The sequence below is a fragment of the Pseudophryne corroboree genome, chromosome 6 (genome assembly GCF_028390025.1).
Source record: "Pseudophryne corroboree isolate aPseCor3 chromosome 6, aPseCor3.hap2, whole genome shotgun sequence".
Taxonomy (NCBI): Eukaryota; Metazoa; Chordata; class Amphibia; order Anura; family Myobatrachidae; genus Pseudophryne; species Pseudophryne corroboree.
Genome location: NC_086449.1, coordinates 352,625,583 through 352,644,960, shown reverse-complemented (window position 1 = coordinate 352,644,960; position 19,378 = coordinate 352,625,583). Strand labels below are relative to the sequence as shown.

General features: G+C 44.3%; 1 protein-coding gene across 3 annotated transcripts in view; it reads right to left on the bottom strand.

Moving 5' to 3' along the window:
• The window catches only part of SCAPER (S-phase cyclin A associated protein in the ER), a 725,664-nt gene that overhangs the window by 613,254 nt on the left and 93,032 nt on the right, over positions 1 to 19,378 (bottom strand). For all 3 annotated transcript variants that reach the window (XM_063926586.1, XM_063926587.1, XM_063926588.1), the window contains exons 5-7: positions 9,841 to 9,941; positions 3,753 to 3,869; positions 2,133 to 2,293 (exon numbers count right to left, since the gene is read on the bottom strand). In XM_063926586.1, coding sequence (XP_063782656.1) covers positions 2,133 to 2,293; positions 3,753 to 3,869; positions 9,841 to 9,941 — 379 coding nt within the window. The remainder of the gene's footprint in view (positions 1 to 2,132; positions 2,294 to 3,752; positions 3,870 to 9,840; positions 9,942 to 19,378) is intronic.

Genomic DNA, 19,378 nt, shown 5'->3' with positions numbered 1-19,378 from the left:
AGAAAGTAGAAAGGTTTAGCGTAAGAAAGGGAGGTATGTCAGAACAACTGCTCAACACCAGCGAGAAAAGAGTATCACAGAACATGGCTTATTCACAAAGCCTCCATTTACACAGACAGTAAGGGCTCAATAGGAACTCTGGGCCTAATTCTGCATGGATCTCTATTGCTACTAAAAAGGCAATTTTTTTGCAAACTCAATTGCAAAGAATCTTGCAGGTAGTTACCACCCAGAAACGAAAAAAGACGCCCACTGCAGTGTTCGCGATACATGCGCATCTGTGTATGCATCACAATTCATACGCAAATTTGGGAACATCAAGAGGGATCAATTCAATCAGCTCCAAACCAGAGCATCCACAAATCTGCACATGAAGTTGCATGCAAGTGATCACAGATGACCTACCTGCCAAACGGCCATGACACGTCTGCACTTTTGCCACCACTCCCACAAAACGCCATGTTACCACCCCTAAACACTTACTTCGTGTCAATCACTGTGCGATCACTTCACTTTAATATTGCGAACACACTGCGATCGCAATGCAGCCCTGGCGCATGCGCATTGTGTACGCAGCACATGCGCAGTCTTTCGCTAATCTGACAAATTGCAATCCATGCTGAATTAGGCCCTCTGAGTGCTGTCACAGTCGCTACAGTTGAAAGAAGTTTTTTAAATAGTGTTAACAAGATGAAATCCCTAGGTTTCGATCATATATAATGATTTGCTGGCTCAAGTCAGACTGTATATAATAGTGGGAACTGATCAAAGATAAAAGTCAGTAAAAGAGAGATTGTTTTTTAAGGAACAAGTGCCTGATTCACAGCCCTATGCAATGCCGATGTACACATAGCTAAACGATTATTAGCAACTACATATGCGCAAAAATGTCTGACCAACCCCACGCAAAAATGGTGTGTTCAGTAGGCGTATTATGGGAGTGTTGTGGGCATGTCAGTGCCATCGGGTGCATTCCCAGAAGTGCAGGCATAGAAGCCCCTGGTCAGATGGAGACACTGCAGCTGCCATGGGCCTGGTGCCATTTTTGATCATATGTGTAGACACTGGATTAATACTTCCTTACTCATTTTCTTTTTATAAAGGTATTTCCACACTCATGAACCACCCTGTACATTTACATGCAATAATCTCACTTGGAAAGATCTACAGAATTAAACACAACTGAAATACTGACAATCTTTACAAAACTAAAATTCACTTTAGAACCCTGATAAATCAGGGATGTGCAAAGATATTATCATAAACTTTGGTTCTAAATAGAAGATACATTTCTGTTGCAATATTTAATACAATATTGGGGCCATTCTCCACAATGTTATGGACAATGGACTGCTGTTCTCTTGGCCTGACTGAGAGATGGGCGCAATGTCAATATTGTACGCTGTGGAGAGATTTTTTGCAGCTGAAAATACGCAAAATCGCACTGTGCATGTGCCACGATCAGTGACGTGTGGGCAGGGTGGGCAGGGGAGGCAGAGCTTTTCCTGCCATGCTCCAGTGCACTCCAGAGTTTTGACTATACCAATTATTAGAATACAAAGACGATATTTATAGCTGATGATATCATCTTTGTATTATTCCTATCATGTTTATAGTCAAAGCTCACCACTAAACCATATATGTGTGTGTAATCTGGCTCTGATACTAGCTAGTGCCTCTCCAGCCATTCACCTCACGCACTTCACTGACCATGATGCTTTTGTGGTGACGGTGAGTGACAGCAGGGACCGTTTGCGGAGGTAACGGAGAGGGGTTGCGTAAACACAGGAGTATCTCCAAGCCAGCGATCCCGTACGCAAGTACAATGTCTACGGTGTCTTGCCTCCTCCGGCCATGCTTGCAACCACTGGGTTACTCAGAAGGTCTATTATTTACCTATGTGTGTCCGATGTCTGCATCTTCACACACAACTAGCAGATCTTAGCCCCCTAATACAAATCCCGGCAGCTGTGACATTAGCATATTTCCGTACAGCTGCTACATACTAAATAGCAGCTGTGACCGCATTTGCATACATCTCTGATTCAGGGCCTCTGTCTGACCATTTTAGAGTATACCCTGTGTAAAGATTCTGCAGGGTAAACGTTGCTCTTATCCGTGCTATGTCTCACCATTGTCATGCAGCGCTCGCTGTATTGGGGCAGAGGCACATTGGTGCATAATCTCTGTAACCTGATTACTTGTAGCAGTTCCATGATTTGCTTTCACTTTATCAGCCCAACTGACACCTGATGGAGTCAAACGCCCAGGAGTCATAGCGAGCGACGGTCCCCTGGAAATGCAGATTATCACACAGTAAAATGTGATGTAATACATATACAGATATCATTTTTGCAGATCTTTAAAATTAAGCACATCATTATTATGGGTATTCTCTTTACTTAGTTATGATAAAGATTTAATTAAACAAAAAGCATATATACCAAAGAGAAGAGTAGACTAGAATTTATGGAGATTTATGGAGATTTCTTGGTTTCAGCAGAAAAACATATCAAAAATTGTAATCTGTCATTAAAGGCCTTCAAGATGGCCTTGTACAGCTCAAGTTGATCAAAAATAAAACCCAAATCTCTGCTTCATCATTGAAGAATATTGATAAAAAACAGATGCTACTTTGTCAAAGAGTGGTGAAACACTGTGGGGTAAATTTAATAAAGCTTCTAAAAATAAAAAGTGGTGATGTTGCCCATAGCAACCAATCAGATTCTATCATTTTCTAGGATGCAGTAGAGAAATGATAGACAGAATCTGATTAGTTACTATGGACAACATCACCACTTTTCATTTTTAGAAGCTTTAGTAAATTTACCCCACAGTGTTTCGCCAGTATTTCACAAAGTAACAACAATAGCTCATGCTGCTTCACTGTGTGTGTCCTGATGACGCGGTTCCGTAGCCTGAAACGTAGATTTCATTAAAAGCACAGATTTTTCCACCATAAGACAGCCTTGGAGTGCCGCCTAACTCTGCAGTTCTACATTGGGGCCAAGTATCCTTCTAGGAGGGCACCCAAGCAAGCTAACTGCGTTTTTTTCTGACTGAGTGCCGGATTATTTGTTTCTATATATATATATATATATATATACATACATACATACAAGCCAGAGGCGTAACTCTGGGAGGCAACGGAGGCATCTGCCGCCGGGCTCCTGCTCTGAAGGAAGGCACTTCTCCTCCTATTCCGTGACACCATTCAATAAAGTTAATTAATAGCTGCCGCTATCTCTTCAGTGGCCGACTTCCTCACTGGTCCCTGCACTTTACAAGTCACACCCTCTTTATTATAGATACACATTTTACAAGTCATACCCAGGATTAGAACCCACGACCTAGTACACTGGAAGCAGAAACCTTACTGATGAAGCTATTTGCTCCTGCATAGGAAATATGAGAATTCTAACTATATGAAGTTACTTCTCTGACAATTACACATAACTTCATATAGTTAGAATTCTCATGTTTCCTATGCAGCAGCAAATAGCTCTATCAGTAAAATGTATGCCGTCAGTGTAATAGGTCATAGCTTCTAAACCTGGTTATTACTGCTAAGAATTGTGTGCTTTAAATATATATATATATATATATATATATATAGGGGGTGGGGGTGGAGTACCAATAGCTATCTTGCCACCGGGCAACTGGGACAAATTTACGCCACTGATATACGGAATCACACATCAGTTATAGTGTTTTATAATTCTATACAATAATGCACCACTTCTAATACCTACCCAAAATTGAGGGCCCTCCTCGCAGTAGAAGTGGAGCTCACTCGATCAGATGATGGACTGGGCAAGACATGGCGTCCAGGAGACATTTTCTTGACTTCCCATGCCAAAGAGGTAGGTCTACAAAATAACATGCATTCATAAATGATTACAGAATCAATGTAACAAGCGCTGTGTATCTAAGGTACAGTATCAACCAAAGTTTGTTATATTACCTCTCACACTGTACAAATTAAGAAGAATTTCTGTGTACAAACACTTATTAAAAAAAGCCAAGAAGGTTTTAAAATGACAATAATGATTTAATTACTTTGACTCCCTATATTGTTGTTTTAGGTTGTGGTTTGAAAAGTTATAGTCAAAAGCTTTCATTAGGCAGGGAAAATCTAAACTATATAATAAAGTGTTCGGACACTGCACGGGAAAGTACTGGACAACAAATAACAAAAGTTAAAACCTGAATATGCAAGTCTCAAAAAAAATCAGAAATTTATCAATGTTAATTGGTTTAATTATAGGATGCTTCATTAATAGAATGACTATATGTCAATACACCTGGAGCAGATAAAGGGGATTATTCAATTAGTGTCAGAATTTCTGACAGGGCAGAAAAGACAGCACTTTCCGCCGATAATGGGGGTAATTCCGAGTTGATCGCAGCAGCAAATTTGTTAGCAGTTGGGCAAAACCTTGGGGGTCATTCCGAGTTGTTCGCTCGCAAGCGGATTTTAGCAGATTTGCTCATGCTAAGCCGCCGCCTACTGGGAGTGAATCTTAGCATCTTAAAATTGCGAACGATGTATTCGCAATATTGCGATTACACACCTCGTAGCAGTTTCTGAGTGGCTCCAGACTTACTCGGCATCTGCGATCATTTCACTGCTTGTCGTTCCTGGTTTGACGTCACAAACACACCCAGCGTTCGCCCAGACACTCCCCCGTTTCTCCGGCCACTCCTGCGTTTTTTCCGGAAACGGTAGCGTTTTTTCCCACACGCCCATAAAACGGCCTGTTTCCGCCCAGTAACACCCATTTCCTGTCAATCACATTACGATCGTCAGAACGATGAAAATGCCGTGAGTAAAATTCCTAAGTGCATAGCAAATTTACTTGGCGCAGTCGCAGTGCGGACATTGCGCATGCGCATTAAGCGGAAAATCGCTGCGATGCGAAGATTTTTACCGAGCGAACAACTCGGAATGACCCCCCATGTGCACTGCAGGGGGGCAGATATAACATTTGCAGAGAGAGTTAGATTTGGGTAGGTTATTTTGTTTCTGTGCAGGGTAAATACTGACTGCTTTATTTTTACATTGCAATTTAGATCTCAGTTTGAACACACCCCACCCAAATCTAACTCTCTCTGCAAATGTTATATCTGCCACACCTGCAGTGCAAATGGTTTTGCCCAACTGCTAACAAATTTGATGCTGCGATCAACTCGGAATTACCCCCAATATGCACTTTTTGACACTTCAATATTCACGGCCCACAATGAATACTGAAATGTCGGCTCCTCACTGTCGGAGAGGATCCAATACTAATTGAATACTCCCCAAAATGTGCTTCCTTTAATATAGTAGTACTGTACTAAAGGAAGCACAAGTATTATAAGTAGGCATGAGCTCAAGTGAAGTTACTGCACCCTAGAGCCAGGTAAAAGTGATAAGAGTGCTCACACTGTATATACCTAAAGGAATTCTATTTCTATTCATGATGAGCACCCAGACTTTTCCAGAGACACAGACCAACCCACCTTATTGCAATGTCAGACTATGGGGTATATGTAATTGCGGTCGAATTCCCGAAATTGTCGAATTTCGGGTCATTTTCGACCAAAAAAAAAATTCGCCTATGCAATTCAGTGCTTTCCGACCAAAAAACGGACTTTCAAAATTCGACTTTTTGAAATTCGAATTTTTGCAAATTCGACTTTTCTGCAATGATACAAGTGCTGCAATTCGACCAAACCAAAGCATATTCAATTCAAGTTTGGAAATTCGACAGCAGTGCTTTTAGACAGCAAATTCGTCATTTTCAATCCGCCACACTTTGGAGGGTGAAAACAAATAAAAAAAATTTAAACATGTTTTTTTTTGTGGTTTTTTTTTTGGGAATAGCAGATCTATTTATATTAGAAGGGATTAGGTACTTTTTTTTTTTTTTTGGAGGCACAAATATTATTTATATATTTTTTAAAATATTATTATTATTATTATTTTTTTTTTTTATTGCTGGAACGGTAAAATCCTAAAAAAAAATGGCGTGGGGTCCCCCCTCCAAAGCATAACCAGCCTCGGGCTCTTCGAGCTGGTCCTGGTTCTAAAAATGCGGGGGGAAAATTGACAGGGGATCCCCCGTATTTTTAAAACCAGCACCGGGCTCTGCGCCTGGTGCATAAAATACGGGGGACAAAAAGCGTAGGGGTCCCCCGTATTTTTAACACCAGCATCGGGCTCCACTAGCTGGACAGATAATGCCACAGCCGGGGGTCACTTTTATGCCGTGCCCTGCGGCCGTGGCATTAAATATCCAACTAGTCACCCCTGGCCGGGGTACCCTGGGGGAGTGGGGACCCCTTCAATCAAGGGGTCCCCCCCCCCCCAGCCACCCAAGGGCCAGGGGTGAAGCCCGAGGCTGTCCCCCCCCATCCAATGGGCTGCGGATGGGGGGGCTGATAGCCTTTTGTGATCATGAAAAGAATATTGTTTTTTCCAGCAGTACTACAAGTCCCAGCAAGCCTCCCCCGCAAGCTGGTACTTGGAGAACCACAAGTACCAGCATGCGGGAGAAAAACGGGCCCGCTGGTACCTGTAGTACTACTGGAAAAAAAATACCCAAATAAAAACAGGACACACACACCGTGAAAGTAAAACTTTATTTCATACGTCGACACACACATACTTACCTATGTTCACACGCCGACATCGGTCCTCTTCTCCATGTAGAATCCAGGGGTACCTGAAAATAAAAGATCAATATACTCACCTCAGCCATGGTCCAGAGATAAATCCACGTACTTGTAGAAAAAAACAAAACGCAAATACCCGACCAAACGGACTGAAAGGGGTCCCATGCTGACACATGAGACCCCTTACCCCGAATGCAGAGAGACCTGTCAGTGACAGCTGTCACAGAAAGGTCTCTAAAGCCAATCAGGAAGCGCAACTTCGTTGCGCTCATCTGATTGGCTCTGCGCGTCTGAGCAGACAGCGCATCGCACAGCCCAGTCCATTATATTCAATGGTGGGAACTTAGCGGCTAGCGGTGAGGTCACCCGCCGGTCAGCGTCTGACCGCGGGTTAACCCCACCGCTACCCGCAAAGTTCCCACCATTGAAAGTAATGGAGCAGCTTTGCGATGCGCTGTCTGACAGCTCAGACAGTGCACAGCCAATCAGGTGAGCGCCACGGAAGTAGCGCTTCCTGATTGGCTGAAGGGACTTCAGTGACAGGAGTCACGTGATGTCCCGGGATTCGGGAGAAAGGGGTCTAATGTGAAAGCATGGGACCCCTTTCTTAGTCCGGTATGGATCGGTGTTCGTTTTTTTGTTTTGCCAAGTACGTGGATTATCTCTGGACCTGGATGTACCTCTGGACGCTGGAAGGTGAGTATAATTTTTTCACAGGTACCTCGGATCGTCGGAGACCGTGGCAGTCGGCGTGTCAACATAGGTAAGTATGTGTGTGTCGGTAGTGTGTAATAAAGTTTTACTATCAAGGTGTGTGTGTACTGTTTTTATTTGGGTATTTTTTTTCCAGTAGTACTACAGGTACCAGCGGGCCCGTTTTTCTCCCGCATGCTGGTACTTGTGGTTCTCCAAGTACCAGCTTGCGGGGGAGGCTTGCTGGGACTTGTAGTACTACTGGAAAAAACAATATCTTTTTATTATCACAAAAGGCTATCAGCCCCCCATCCGCAGCCCATTGGATGGGGGGGGGGACAGCCTCGGGCTTCACCCCTGGCCCTTGGGTGGCTGGGGGGGGGACCCCTTGATTGTAGGGGTCCCCACTCCCCCAGGGTACCCCGGCCAGGGGTGACTAGTTGGATATTTAATGCCACGGCCGCAGGGCACGGCATAAAAGTGACCCCCGGCTGTGGCATTATCTGTCCAGCTAGTGGAGCCCGATGCTGGTGTTAAAAATACGGGGGACCCCTACTCTTTTTGTCCCCCGTAATTTTGGCACCAGCACCAGGCGCAGAGCCCGGTGCTGGTTTTAAAAATACGGGGGATCCCTGCCCAATTTTTCCCCTGCATTTTTAGAACCAGGACCAGCTCGAAGAGCCCGAGGCTGGTTATGCTTTGGAGGGGGGACCCCACGCCATTTTTTTTTCCGGGTTTTTCCCATTTTTTCCCGTTTTTTTAAATCGCGGCAAAATCCGCCAAATCGCCCGATTTTCGCCCGCGATTCTGGCGAATCCGTTTTTCATTGAATATGGTGAATTCCGGAAGCCACCTTCCGGAATTCACCTGTCGAATTAAGTCGAATTAAAAAACGGCGAAAAATTGCCGCGATTCGCCGTGAATTGCATATACCCCTATGAGGCAGCACACAAGGATGAAATCATATAATATACAAGAGATTAATAAGTATACAGTACAGTAGTGCTATAAATTAATGAATCTATATGATCATACAGTTTAACTGTATCTGCATATTAATGTAACTATAATTTAAAGTGGAAAGCATGCACACATATAATGCAAGAATGGTTCTTGCCTTTGTGGAAGAGGGGACCCGACTATGGGGAAAGGCTAATTCTGAGTTGGGAGCCCAGCAAAAAAGAGCAAGTAACTGTGTACATTGGTAAAACCATACTAAACATCGGAGGCATTTGCTATGCCACCTGACAGGATCTCGGCGCTCACCATACCGATGCCAGAATCCCGACAGCTGGCATACCGACAACTATTCTCCCTCTCGGGGTGTCCACGACACCCATGGAGGGAGAATAAATAGCGTAGCGCACCACTGTGCCCGCAGTGTGGCGAGCGCAACGAGCCCGCAAGGGGCCCTTTTGCACTCATCCCGCTGCCTGCATGCCGGCGGTCGGCATCCCATATAACATACTACACCCCTAAACATAACCACCTCTGGGCTCTATGGAGCTGGTGCTGGTTGTGAAAATACAGGGGACAAATGACGTAGGGGTTCCCCATATTTAACACGACCAGCACCGGGAAATTAAGCTGATGCTGGTTCACAAAACACTGGGGATTAAACGAGTAGGGGTCCCCCATATTTAATGAATCAGCACCGGGCTCCACTAGCCGGGGACTAATGCCACAGCCAGGGGACCCTTTCACCAGGTGCCCCCGGCCGAAGCATTCTCTAGTCAGGGTAGCCCGGGGATTAATGAGAGTCCTCCTGTTAAAGATAATAGTTTTTCAATTTTTTGACAAAAAAAGCTATGAACTTACCAACCACCACCCAGGGGTGGTAAGCATAGCATCAGGCTTCAGCATAGCCCTTGGGTGCCCAGTGAAAGGGTCCCCTGGCTGTGGCATTACATCCCCGCTAGTGGAGTCCGGACCATTACTTGGTTTGTCCCCTGTATTTTGTGAACCAATATTAACTCCAAGAGCCTGGTGTTGGTTGTGTTTAAGAGGGAGGACCCTACGCAATTTTCTTTATTTTTTAACTTTTGTTTTTTTTTACACTCTCACTGATCTGTATAAGCTATGTGTTTTTTAACAGTGGGAGAAAGGGAATGGGAGGGGCTAGGGACTAAACAAATGTGACTACGTTGCGAATTAAATAGTCAAAATTGATTTGCATGTACAGACAACAGTATGCATCGTTCACTACATAGTGTGCACACACACTGGACGATATTATAAACGATATCACTCAAAAGGGTGGAAATGAGCGATTATCGTTTAAATTCCAATTTTTAACCCTTGGCTGCCTTAGTATACGTTTTATTTTACGTTAGCAACTGAACAATGTGAGAAATGTGCAGTCAGTCATGTTGACATAAATAAGGTGGAATAGAGGACAATGTAGTCTCTTACACGTGTGCACCAAGGTGAACGTGTAATGGAAGAGTCAGGCTTGTACATGCCAGCGGAAGACCTGTATACATTTACCTGCTCTGAGCATCTGTCTTCTCTAACTTTTCCTGTAGCTGAATCCAGTCAATAAGAGCTTTAAAATCTCTCACGTAGTTATCCAACATCATTAACACTTCCTGCACAAAGATGCAGAAGACACCTGGTTAATGCAGAAAACACGACTTGCCGGGCAACCTACGTATCTCTATTTATTCTTTAGTGTTGGACATTTTTTATTACCAATGTCTCAATTAATTAGACTTTGTAAACAACAAATCTATTTTTTAATGTTTAAAAACATAAGGATATATTTACTAAGGTATGGATTTATAGAAATGTAGATGTTGCCCATAGCAACCAATCATATCCTTATCATTTGTCTAGAACCTTCTAGAAGATAATAGCTAGAATATGATTGGTTGCTATGGGAAACATCTCCACTTCTATAAGCCCGCACCTTAGTATATATACCCTATAGTGTTTGATATGAACATTCCACATGGACAGTAAAGATTGGGCTCTCCTATTGTTATTGATTAGATAAAAAGACGCATATATTTTGGTAGTTTTTTTTTTTATTAACAAGTGCAAATAGCATCTAGTTAGAAATTGCCCTTATTACTGAATGTGTTTATGTAAACAGTAGATGAATGCATTAATATGTCATTACACGAGATCATGCATAAAAGAGATTTTAAGAAATGCTTTATAAACAATTACCTGGCAAAGTGTTATTACTTATTAGGACCTAAAAGATCAAGGTTTGATTATCTTCCAAATAACAGATAGAAGTTGTATCACCCATTAGAGGCTGCCTGTGTAGAGTCCCGCTCCATTATGCTAGAACTAAGGCTACATTCATGTTATAGCCAGATAAAAGAGCAAAATGGCATGAAATAGAGGCCAGGACTGGTTTCAGGAAAGCTAAGTAGCTTAGAGGGCAGGTGGACAGTATTGCCTTGGGCTAACACACTTAGCTGTGGATCCTTCTGCGTACCTATTATATTTCACCCATTTAGTCCCATGTGCTCTAGAGATAAGTGACCACTTCCACGTATTTTGGAAATGTACTTGTGTAGATACATTTTGCTCCAACGTTATATATTTATGACTTGCCAGTTGGTGAAGGCAACTTGATCATTCTCATAATGACACCAACCTCACAGGAATTGTTAGTTCTAAAATCATTTGTTCTGTGGATGCCCGTTACACCTCCAATCTTACAAGAGGTGGTTACATTATGTCAGAACCAAGCTACTCACAGGAGATAGTTTTCAGTCAAATGCAAATTAATGTGGCAGATGTAACTAAATGCCATTACTACCATCACATATTAAATATGTTTATTTTCTGTATGGCACTTTTACGAAACCTCTCGCAGTTTGTATTACAGATGAATTTCATACCAAATAATATAGATAGCAGGATTCAAGACTGAATTATATGCTGATGATGTGATTTAATATCTGGGGGACGCCTCTTCAAAACCAGAAATCATAAGATATAATTGAGGCTGGACAATACCCTGAATTAAATGTTAAGAGGGACAAACCTGAATTTTCATCCACTGATGTGCATCTGCTACTTTTTTTTTTTTAATTAAAGGCTTCTCATTCTCTTTTATTCTTCTATAAACAGGATATTGTGTAAATTGTTCAGAAATGACAGAAATGTAGTATGTTACACTGTACAATAACAATGTTTTGATGATAGATTTCCTTTACATTGCCAGGCTCCACTAAGCTCAGGACGACACTGAATGGACAGTTTATGTAGATGTTCTTTTCCTGACAGCTATCATCATCTTATGAAGCACTGCAATGTTTTAAAGTTCTGCTATAAAAAATAATACAGAATGTAAGCAGAGATCCTCTAAATTGAAATCCCCCAAATATCATATAAAGAACACGAAATAGCTGATTAGACATTTCTTATTCATGGATACGTTTATTTTGAAATGATTTATATTTGGAAAGCCTGATCTTGTGCTTTTGTGTTTTATTGACCATTTGTTTATGTTATTCAACTTTTGACCCAACTTCCTTTTTTTCATAAATGACAATAATAGCCAATATGTAATCATATTATACTACAGGACAGTATAGTGTGACACAGAAAGGGAGACAGCAGGACAGGGTCCTATGTGGCTGCTAGACTTGTAGTGTGAGCATTCATGCTCTGCTGTCTATTCCTTATGCCCTGGCTTCATATCCAGTATACAGTAATAGTGACTTTCCTGTCCAAAACTATGCTACGTTGTATCTACTTGAACATAATCCGGAATAATTATATCAAAATGCTTTTCCCCCAAATTGTGGCTGTCACAGTCCTGCGATTAGTCCTAATTTGCAGTGGTATAGCCTCCTCTGCTTGTAAATGAGTGATCATCTCTCTTGCAGGTACCCACTTGAAGGACTGCTCTGTTCACCTTATCAGCATGATCATACTGCATGCCATGTGAGCTGTAACACAAGCCATGTTTTCCGAACAAGGGAATACAAACAGGACAAGCAGCAGCGGGGGCTCCGTCTCCACTCATGCACATCTCTCTCCGGACATCTCACCCACAGCTGGACAAAAGTGTCTCTCAGGATATTCCCTCCCCCATCCCGAATCACCAGAGCTAGATACCCAGATTAAGTTACCAATTAGTTTACCAATTGGCTGCAACGGATTCGATTGGTTTGTAATTAATTCTAGTCACTGGCGCGCAAGGCAGGACTGTTGGCGCCATCTCTTTGTCCTGATGACACTCTATACCAAGACGCCAGGACCCCAGGGCCCAGCACATCAATACAGCTCTCTTGTTCACCTACAATGCTTCTAGCTGCAGATAAACTCTGGTGCTGAAGCAGTGGAAATTGCATGAACTATAGGATACACAAGAGCGGAGACCTTTAGGGAAGAAGCAAAGTAAGCTCTAAACGGCATTGTTTCCGAAGGTCAAATTGTGTTTGTCAAATTGATGAGAAGCAAAAAGATATTAAATACCAAAATAAACTGAATAGACTGAAAAGTGTGTGCCACAAAGTACTTTTCAGAAATCCAAATTGCACATGGAAAATTATTACTTTACAGCGACATTTAATACATGAAAACTTATCATGAAATATTATTATATTATGGTTTAGTACATTTAATATATATGTAAAAAACTGTTGTGCGAAGGAGCTAAACAAGAGTTAATAACTGGAGGAACAGGACAGCGAGGGGACTAGAATGAGAACACAGAGATTACTTTGGATCCATAAGAGGGAAGATTGATAAAGAGGAATTCTTCACATACTGTATAGTATGTATCAAACCAAAATCATGTCACTTCAGTTATAATAGAACTCTCATTTCTTCAATGATAAATACAATGCTTCCTTTATTCATGGACTATAAATAATAAAACAAGCAGAAAGACAATATAAAGGAATAACAAGAGTGCCATCTACAGCTGGTTAGAAGTATCACAAAAAAGGGACAAGATAGTGAAGCCTCTAAATCAATGGCTCTCATCTGTTTTCATGACATAAGAACATGTTAAAATAATAATAATAATAATAATAATAATTTTATTTATATAGCGCTCTTTCTCCAATAGGACTCAAGGCGCTTAACAGATACATAGCATAATATAGTACAGAAAATAATGAAGTACATTTTCATAAAATACAGAAGCATGGAGATACTAAAAATAAGAATTAACTCACCGGTAATTCTATTTCTCGTAGTCCGTAGTGGATGCTGGGGACTCCGTAAGGACCATGGGGAATAGACGGGCTCCGCAGGAGACTGGGCACACTATAAGAAAGACTTGGTACTACCTGGTGTGCACTGGCTCCTCCCTCTATGCCCCTCCTCCAGACCTCAGTTAGGATACTGTGCCCGGAAGAGCTGACACAATAAGGAAGGATTTTGAATCCCGGGTAAGACTCATACCAGCCACACCAATCACACCGTATAACTCGTGATATTAAACCCAGTTAACAGTATGAAATATAACTGAGCCTCTCAACAGATGGCTCAACAATTACCCTTTAGTTAGGCAATAACTATATACAAGTATTGCAGACAATCCGCACTTGGGATGGGCGCCCAGCATCCACTACGGACTACGAGAAATAGAATTACCGGTGAGTAAATTCTTATTTTCTCTGACGTCCTAGTGGATGCTGGGGACTCCGTAAGGACCATGGGGATTATACCAAAGCTCCCAAACGGGCGGGAGAGTGCGGATGACTCTGCAGCACCGAATGAGAGAACTCAAGGTCCTCCTCAGCCAGGGTATCAAATTTGTAGAATTTTGCAAACGTGTTTGCCCCTGACCAAGTTGCAGCTCGGCAAAGTTGTAAAGCCGAGCCCCCTCGGGCAGCCGCCCAAGATGAGCCCACCTTCCTCGTGGAATGGGCTTTCACTGATTGAGGATGCGGCAATCCAGCCGCAGAATGCGCCAGCTGAATTGTGCTACAAATCCAGCGAGCAATAGTCTGCTTAGAAGCAGGAGCACCTATTTTGTTGGGTGCATACAGGATAAAAAGCGAGTCAGTTTTCCTGACTCCAGCCGTCCTGGAAACATAAATTTTCAAGGCCCTGACTACGTCCAGTAACTTGGAATCCTCCAAGTCCCTAGTAGCCGCAGGCACCACAATAGGTTGGTTCAAGTGAAAAGCCGATACCACCTTAGGGAGAAACTGGGGACGAGTCCTCAATTCTGCCCTATCCATATGGAAAATCAGATAAGGGCTTTTACATGACAAAGCCGCCAATTCTGACACACGCCTGGCCGAAGCCAAGGCCAATAACATGACCACTTTCCACGTGAGATATTTCAGATACACGGTTTTAAGTGGTTCAAACCAATGTGATTTTAGGAAACTCAACACCACATTGAGATCCCAAGGTGCCACAGGAGGCACAAAAGGGGGCTGAATATGAAGCACTCCCTTTACAAAAGTCTGAACTTCAGGCAGTGAAGCCAGTTCTTTCTGGAAGAAAATCGACAGAGCCGAAATCTGGACCTTAATGGAACCCAATTTTAGGCCCATAGTCACTCCTGACTGCAGGAAGTGCAGAAAACGACCCAGCTGAAATTCCTCTGTAGGGGCCTTCCTGGCCTCACACCACGCAACATATTTTCGCCAAATGCGGTGATAATGATTTGCGGTTACTTCTTTCCTGGCTTTTATCAGCGTAGGAATGACTTCCTCCGGAATGCCCTTTTCCTTTAGGATCCGGAATTCAACCGCCATGCCGTCAAACGCAGCCGCGGTAAGTCTTGGAACAGACAGGGCCCCTGCTGTAGCAGATCCTGTCTGAGCGGTAGAGGCCATGGGTCCTCTGATAACATTTCTTGAAGTTCCGGGTACCAAGCTCTTCTTGGCCAATCTGGAACCACGAGTATCGTTCTTACTCCTCGACTTCTTATTATTCTCAGTACCTTTGGTATGAGAGGCAGAGGAGGGAACACATAAACCGACTGGTACACCCACGGTGTCACTAGAGCGTCCACAGCTATCGCCTGAGGGTCCCTTGACCTGGCGCAATATCTCTTTAGCTTTTTGTTGAGGCGGGACGCCATCATGTCCACCTGTGGCCTTTCAAAACGGTTTACCAACAGTAGGAAGACTTCTGGATGAAGTCCCCACTCTCCCGGGTGTAGGTCGTGTCTGCTGAGGAAGTCTGCTTCCCAGTTGTCCACTCCCGGAATGAACACTGCTGACAGTGCTATTACGTGATTTTCCGCCCATCGGAGAATCCTTGTGGCTTCTGCCATCGCCACCCTGCTTCTTGTGCCGCCCTGTCGGTTTACATGGGCGACTGCCGTGATGTTGTCTGATTGGATCAGAACCGGCTGGTTTTGAAGCAGGGGCCTTGCCTGACTTAGGGCATTGTAAATGGCCCTCAGTTCCAGAATGTTTATGTGTAGGGACGACTCCTGACTTGACCAAAGTCCCTAGAAATTTCTTCCCTGTGTGACTGCGCCCCAGCCCCGAAGGCTGGCATCCGTGGTCACCAGGACCCAGTCCTGTATGCCGAATCTGCGGCCCTCTAGAAGATGAGCACTCTGCAGCCACCACAGTAGAGACACCCTGGTCCTTGGAGACAGGGTTATCAGTTGATGCATCTGAAGATGCGATCCCGACCACTTGTCCAAGAGGTCCCACTGGAAGGTCCTTGCATGGAACCTGCCAAATGGAACTGCTTCGTACGAAGCCACCATTTTTCCCAGGACTCGTGTGCAGTGATGCACCGATACCCGTTTTGGTTTTAGGAGGTCTCTGACTAGAGATGACAGCTCCTTGGCTTTCTCCTGCGGGAGAAACACTTTTTTCTGTTCTGTGTCCAGAATCATCCCCAGGAACAGTAAGCGTGTGGAAGGAACCAGTTGTGACTTTGGAATGTTTAGAATCCAGCCATGCTGTTGTAGCACTTCCCGAGATAGTGCTACTCCGACCAGTAACTGCTCCCTGGACCTCGCCTTTATTAGGAGATCGTCCAAGTACGGGATAATTAAAACTCCCTTTTTTCGAAGGAGTATTATCATTTCTGCCATTACCTTGGTAAACACCCTCGGTGCCGTGGACAGTCCAAACGGTAGTGTCTGGAATTGGTAATGCCAATCCTGTACCACAAATCTGAGGTACTCCTGGTGAGGAAGGTAAATTGGGACATGCAGGTAAGCATCCTTGATGTCCAGGGATACCATGTAATCCCCCTCGTCCAGGCTTGCAATAACCGCCCTGAGCGATTCCATCTTGAACTTGAATCTTTTTATGTATGTGTTCAAGGATTTCAAATTTAAAATGGGTCTCACCGAACCGTCCGGTTTCGGTACCACAAACAGTGTGGAATAGTAACCCCGTCCTTGTTGAAGTAGGGGTACTTTGACTATCACCTGCTGGGAATACAGCTTGTGAATTGCCTCTAGTACAGCCTCCCTGCCCGTGGGAGTTGTCGGTAAGGCCGATTTGAGGAAACGGCGGGGGGGAGTCGCCTCGAATTCCAGTTTGTACCCCTGAGATACTACTTGAAGGATCCAGGGATCCACCCGTGAGCGAACCCACTGATCGCTGAAATTTTTGAGGCGGCCCCCCACCGTACCTGGCTCCGCCTGTGGAGCCCCACCGTTATGCGGCGGATTTGGAATAAGCGGGGGAGGACTTTTGTTCCTGGGAACCTGCTGCGTGGTGCAGCTTTTTTCCCCTTCCTCTGCCTCTAGACAGAAAGGACCCGCCTTTTCCCCGCCTGTTTTTCTGGGGTCGAAAGGACTGTACCTGATAATACGGCGCTTTCTTAGGCTGTGAGGGGACATGGGGCAAAAATGCTCACTTCCCAGCTGTTGCTGTGGAAACAAGGTCTGAGAGACCATCCCCGAATAACTCCTCACCCTTATAAGGCAAAACTTCCATGTGCCTTTTAGAATCTGCATCCCCTGTCCACTGCCGAGTCCATAAGCCTCTCCTAGCAGAAATGGACAATGCACTTATTCTAGATGCCAGCCGGCAGATCTCCCTCTGTGCATCTCTCATGTACAAGACTGAGTCTTTTATATGCTCTACGGTTAGCAATATAGTATCCCTGTCCAGGGTGTCAATATTTTCTGACAGGGAATCTGACCAAGCAGCAGCAGCACTGCACATCCACGCTGAAGCAATAGCTGGTCTCAGTATAACACCAGTGTGTGTATATATAGATTTTAGGATAGCCTCCTGCTTTCTATCAGCAGGTTCCTTTAGGGCGGCCGTATCCGGAGACGGTAGTGCCACCTTTTTAGACAAACGTGTGAGCGCTTTATCCACCCTAGGGGGAGTTTCCCAACGTGACCTATCCTCTGGCGAGAAAGGGAACGCCATTAGTAATTTTTTTGAAATCACCAATTTTTTATCAGGGAAAGCCCACGCTTCTTCACACACTTCATTTAATTCTTCAGATGGGGGAAAAACTATTGGTAGTTTTTTCTCCCCAAACATAATACCCTTTTTTGAGGTACCTGGGTTTATATCAGAAATGTGTATGTCACAACTGAGGGCCTGAGCTGACGGGAGGCAGCCTCAGTTGTAGGGGCTGAGATGTACCGGAACCTGGGAGGTTGTATCAGACCCCTGGACATGTAAGTAACATGAATAATAACTGCCCGAAGGCGTGACCACGACAACTTGGATAAAAGTCAATGATGTTTATTATGACAACTCCGCAACACAGCAGCAGTAAAAGAAAACATAAAAGTCAGCAAAGAATAAATACAGTTCCTGGGTACTACAGGGTGGCAGGAGCCACAGGGCACTGGTAGTGTGAGATAGTTCTTATAATCTTCTAGATGGAAAGTCCTTACCAGGCCCGAATGTAGCAATGGAGATAACCCAGGATTGTACCAGCTGGTGTTCCAGGAAAAGCTGGGTTGCTGAAGATAAAACGGCTGCTGTGGATACTGGCTGGAACCAGACTGTTGTTAGCACGGAGTGGATACTGGCTGGAACCAGTTAAATAATAAATGAAGCTTGAGAGCGATGCAATATGAATGAAATGTAGAACTTGAGAGCGGAGAAATAATAATACCGGTGGAGAGTGGTAAAGTGTAGAAAGGACACCGGCCCTTTAAGAGAAGCTGTACTCTGCTGGAAGCTGGGCTGGAAGCAGGTAATGTTGTAGCTGGAAACAGATGAATCCACAATGGATCGGAGAGTCAGGCTACACCGCAGATGGAATGCTGGTGCGGGTCTCTATGGTGGAAGTCTTGAGACAGGAGCTGGAACCTGGAAGACAATCACAGGAGAGAGACAAACAGGAACTAGGTTTGACAACCAAAGCACTGACGCCTTCCTTGCTCAGGCACAGTGTATTTATACCTGCAGCAAGGAAGGGATTGGCTAGGCAATTATGCAGATTAACAATACTGACAACAGATTGGAGTAAATGATCAGCTGACAGAATCCAAGATGGCTGCGCCCATGCAGACACTTGGAGGGAAGTTTGGTTTGTAATCCACGTGGTAATGAAAACAGCAATGGCGGCGCCGGCCACTGGAGACAGGAGGCGCCAGGCTGACAGATGCACATCCAACCACGCGGACACAGCGGAGGCCGCGGCTGACGTAATCGCCACTCAGACACTCTGCATGCAGAAGTTCAGGGACGGCGGCGGAGGCCGCGGGAGACGCCATGCCAGGTGTAATATGGCGTTTACTGTGACAGTGTCCCAGAGTGACAGGAGAGGATACAGGAATGTACACATCAGGATAACAGATGGGATCCGGTCCTGGAGCGCTGAGCCAGCCTTAGGAGGCATCTGATGGGTAAGAAATGGTGTCCAGATACCCGGATCGTGACAGTGTAAAACCTCTTTCATTGCCTCAATCATGCAACGAATGGCCCTAGTGGACATTAAATTTGACTCATCGTCGTCGACACTGGTATCAGTATCCGTGTCGATATCTGTGTCTGCCATCTGAGGTAGTGGGCGTTTTAGAGCCCCTGATGGCCTTTGAATTGCCTGGGCAGACACGAGCTGAGAAGCCGGCTGTCCCGCATTTGGCATGTCGTCAAATTTTTTATGTAAGGAGTCGACACTTGCACGTAATTCCTTCCAT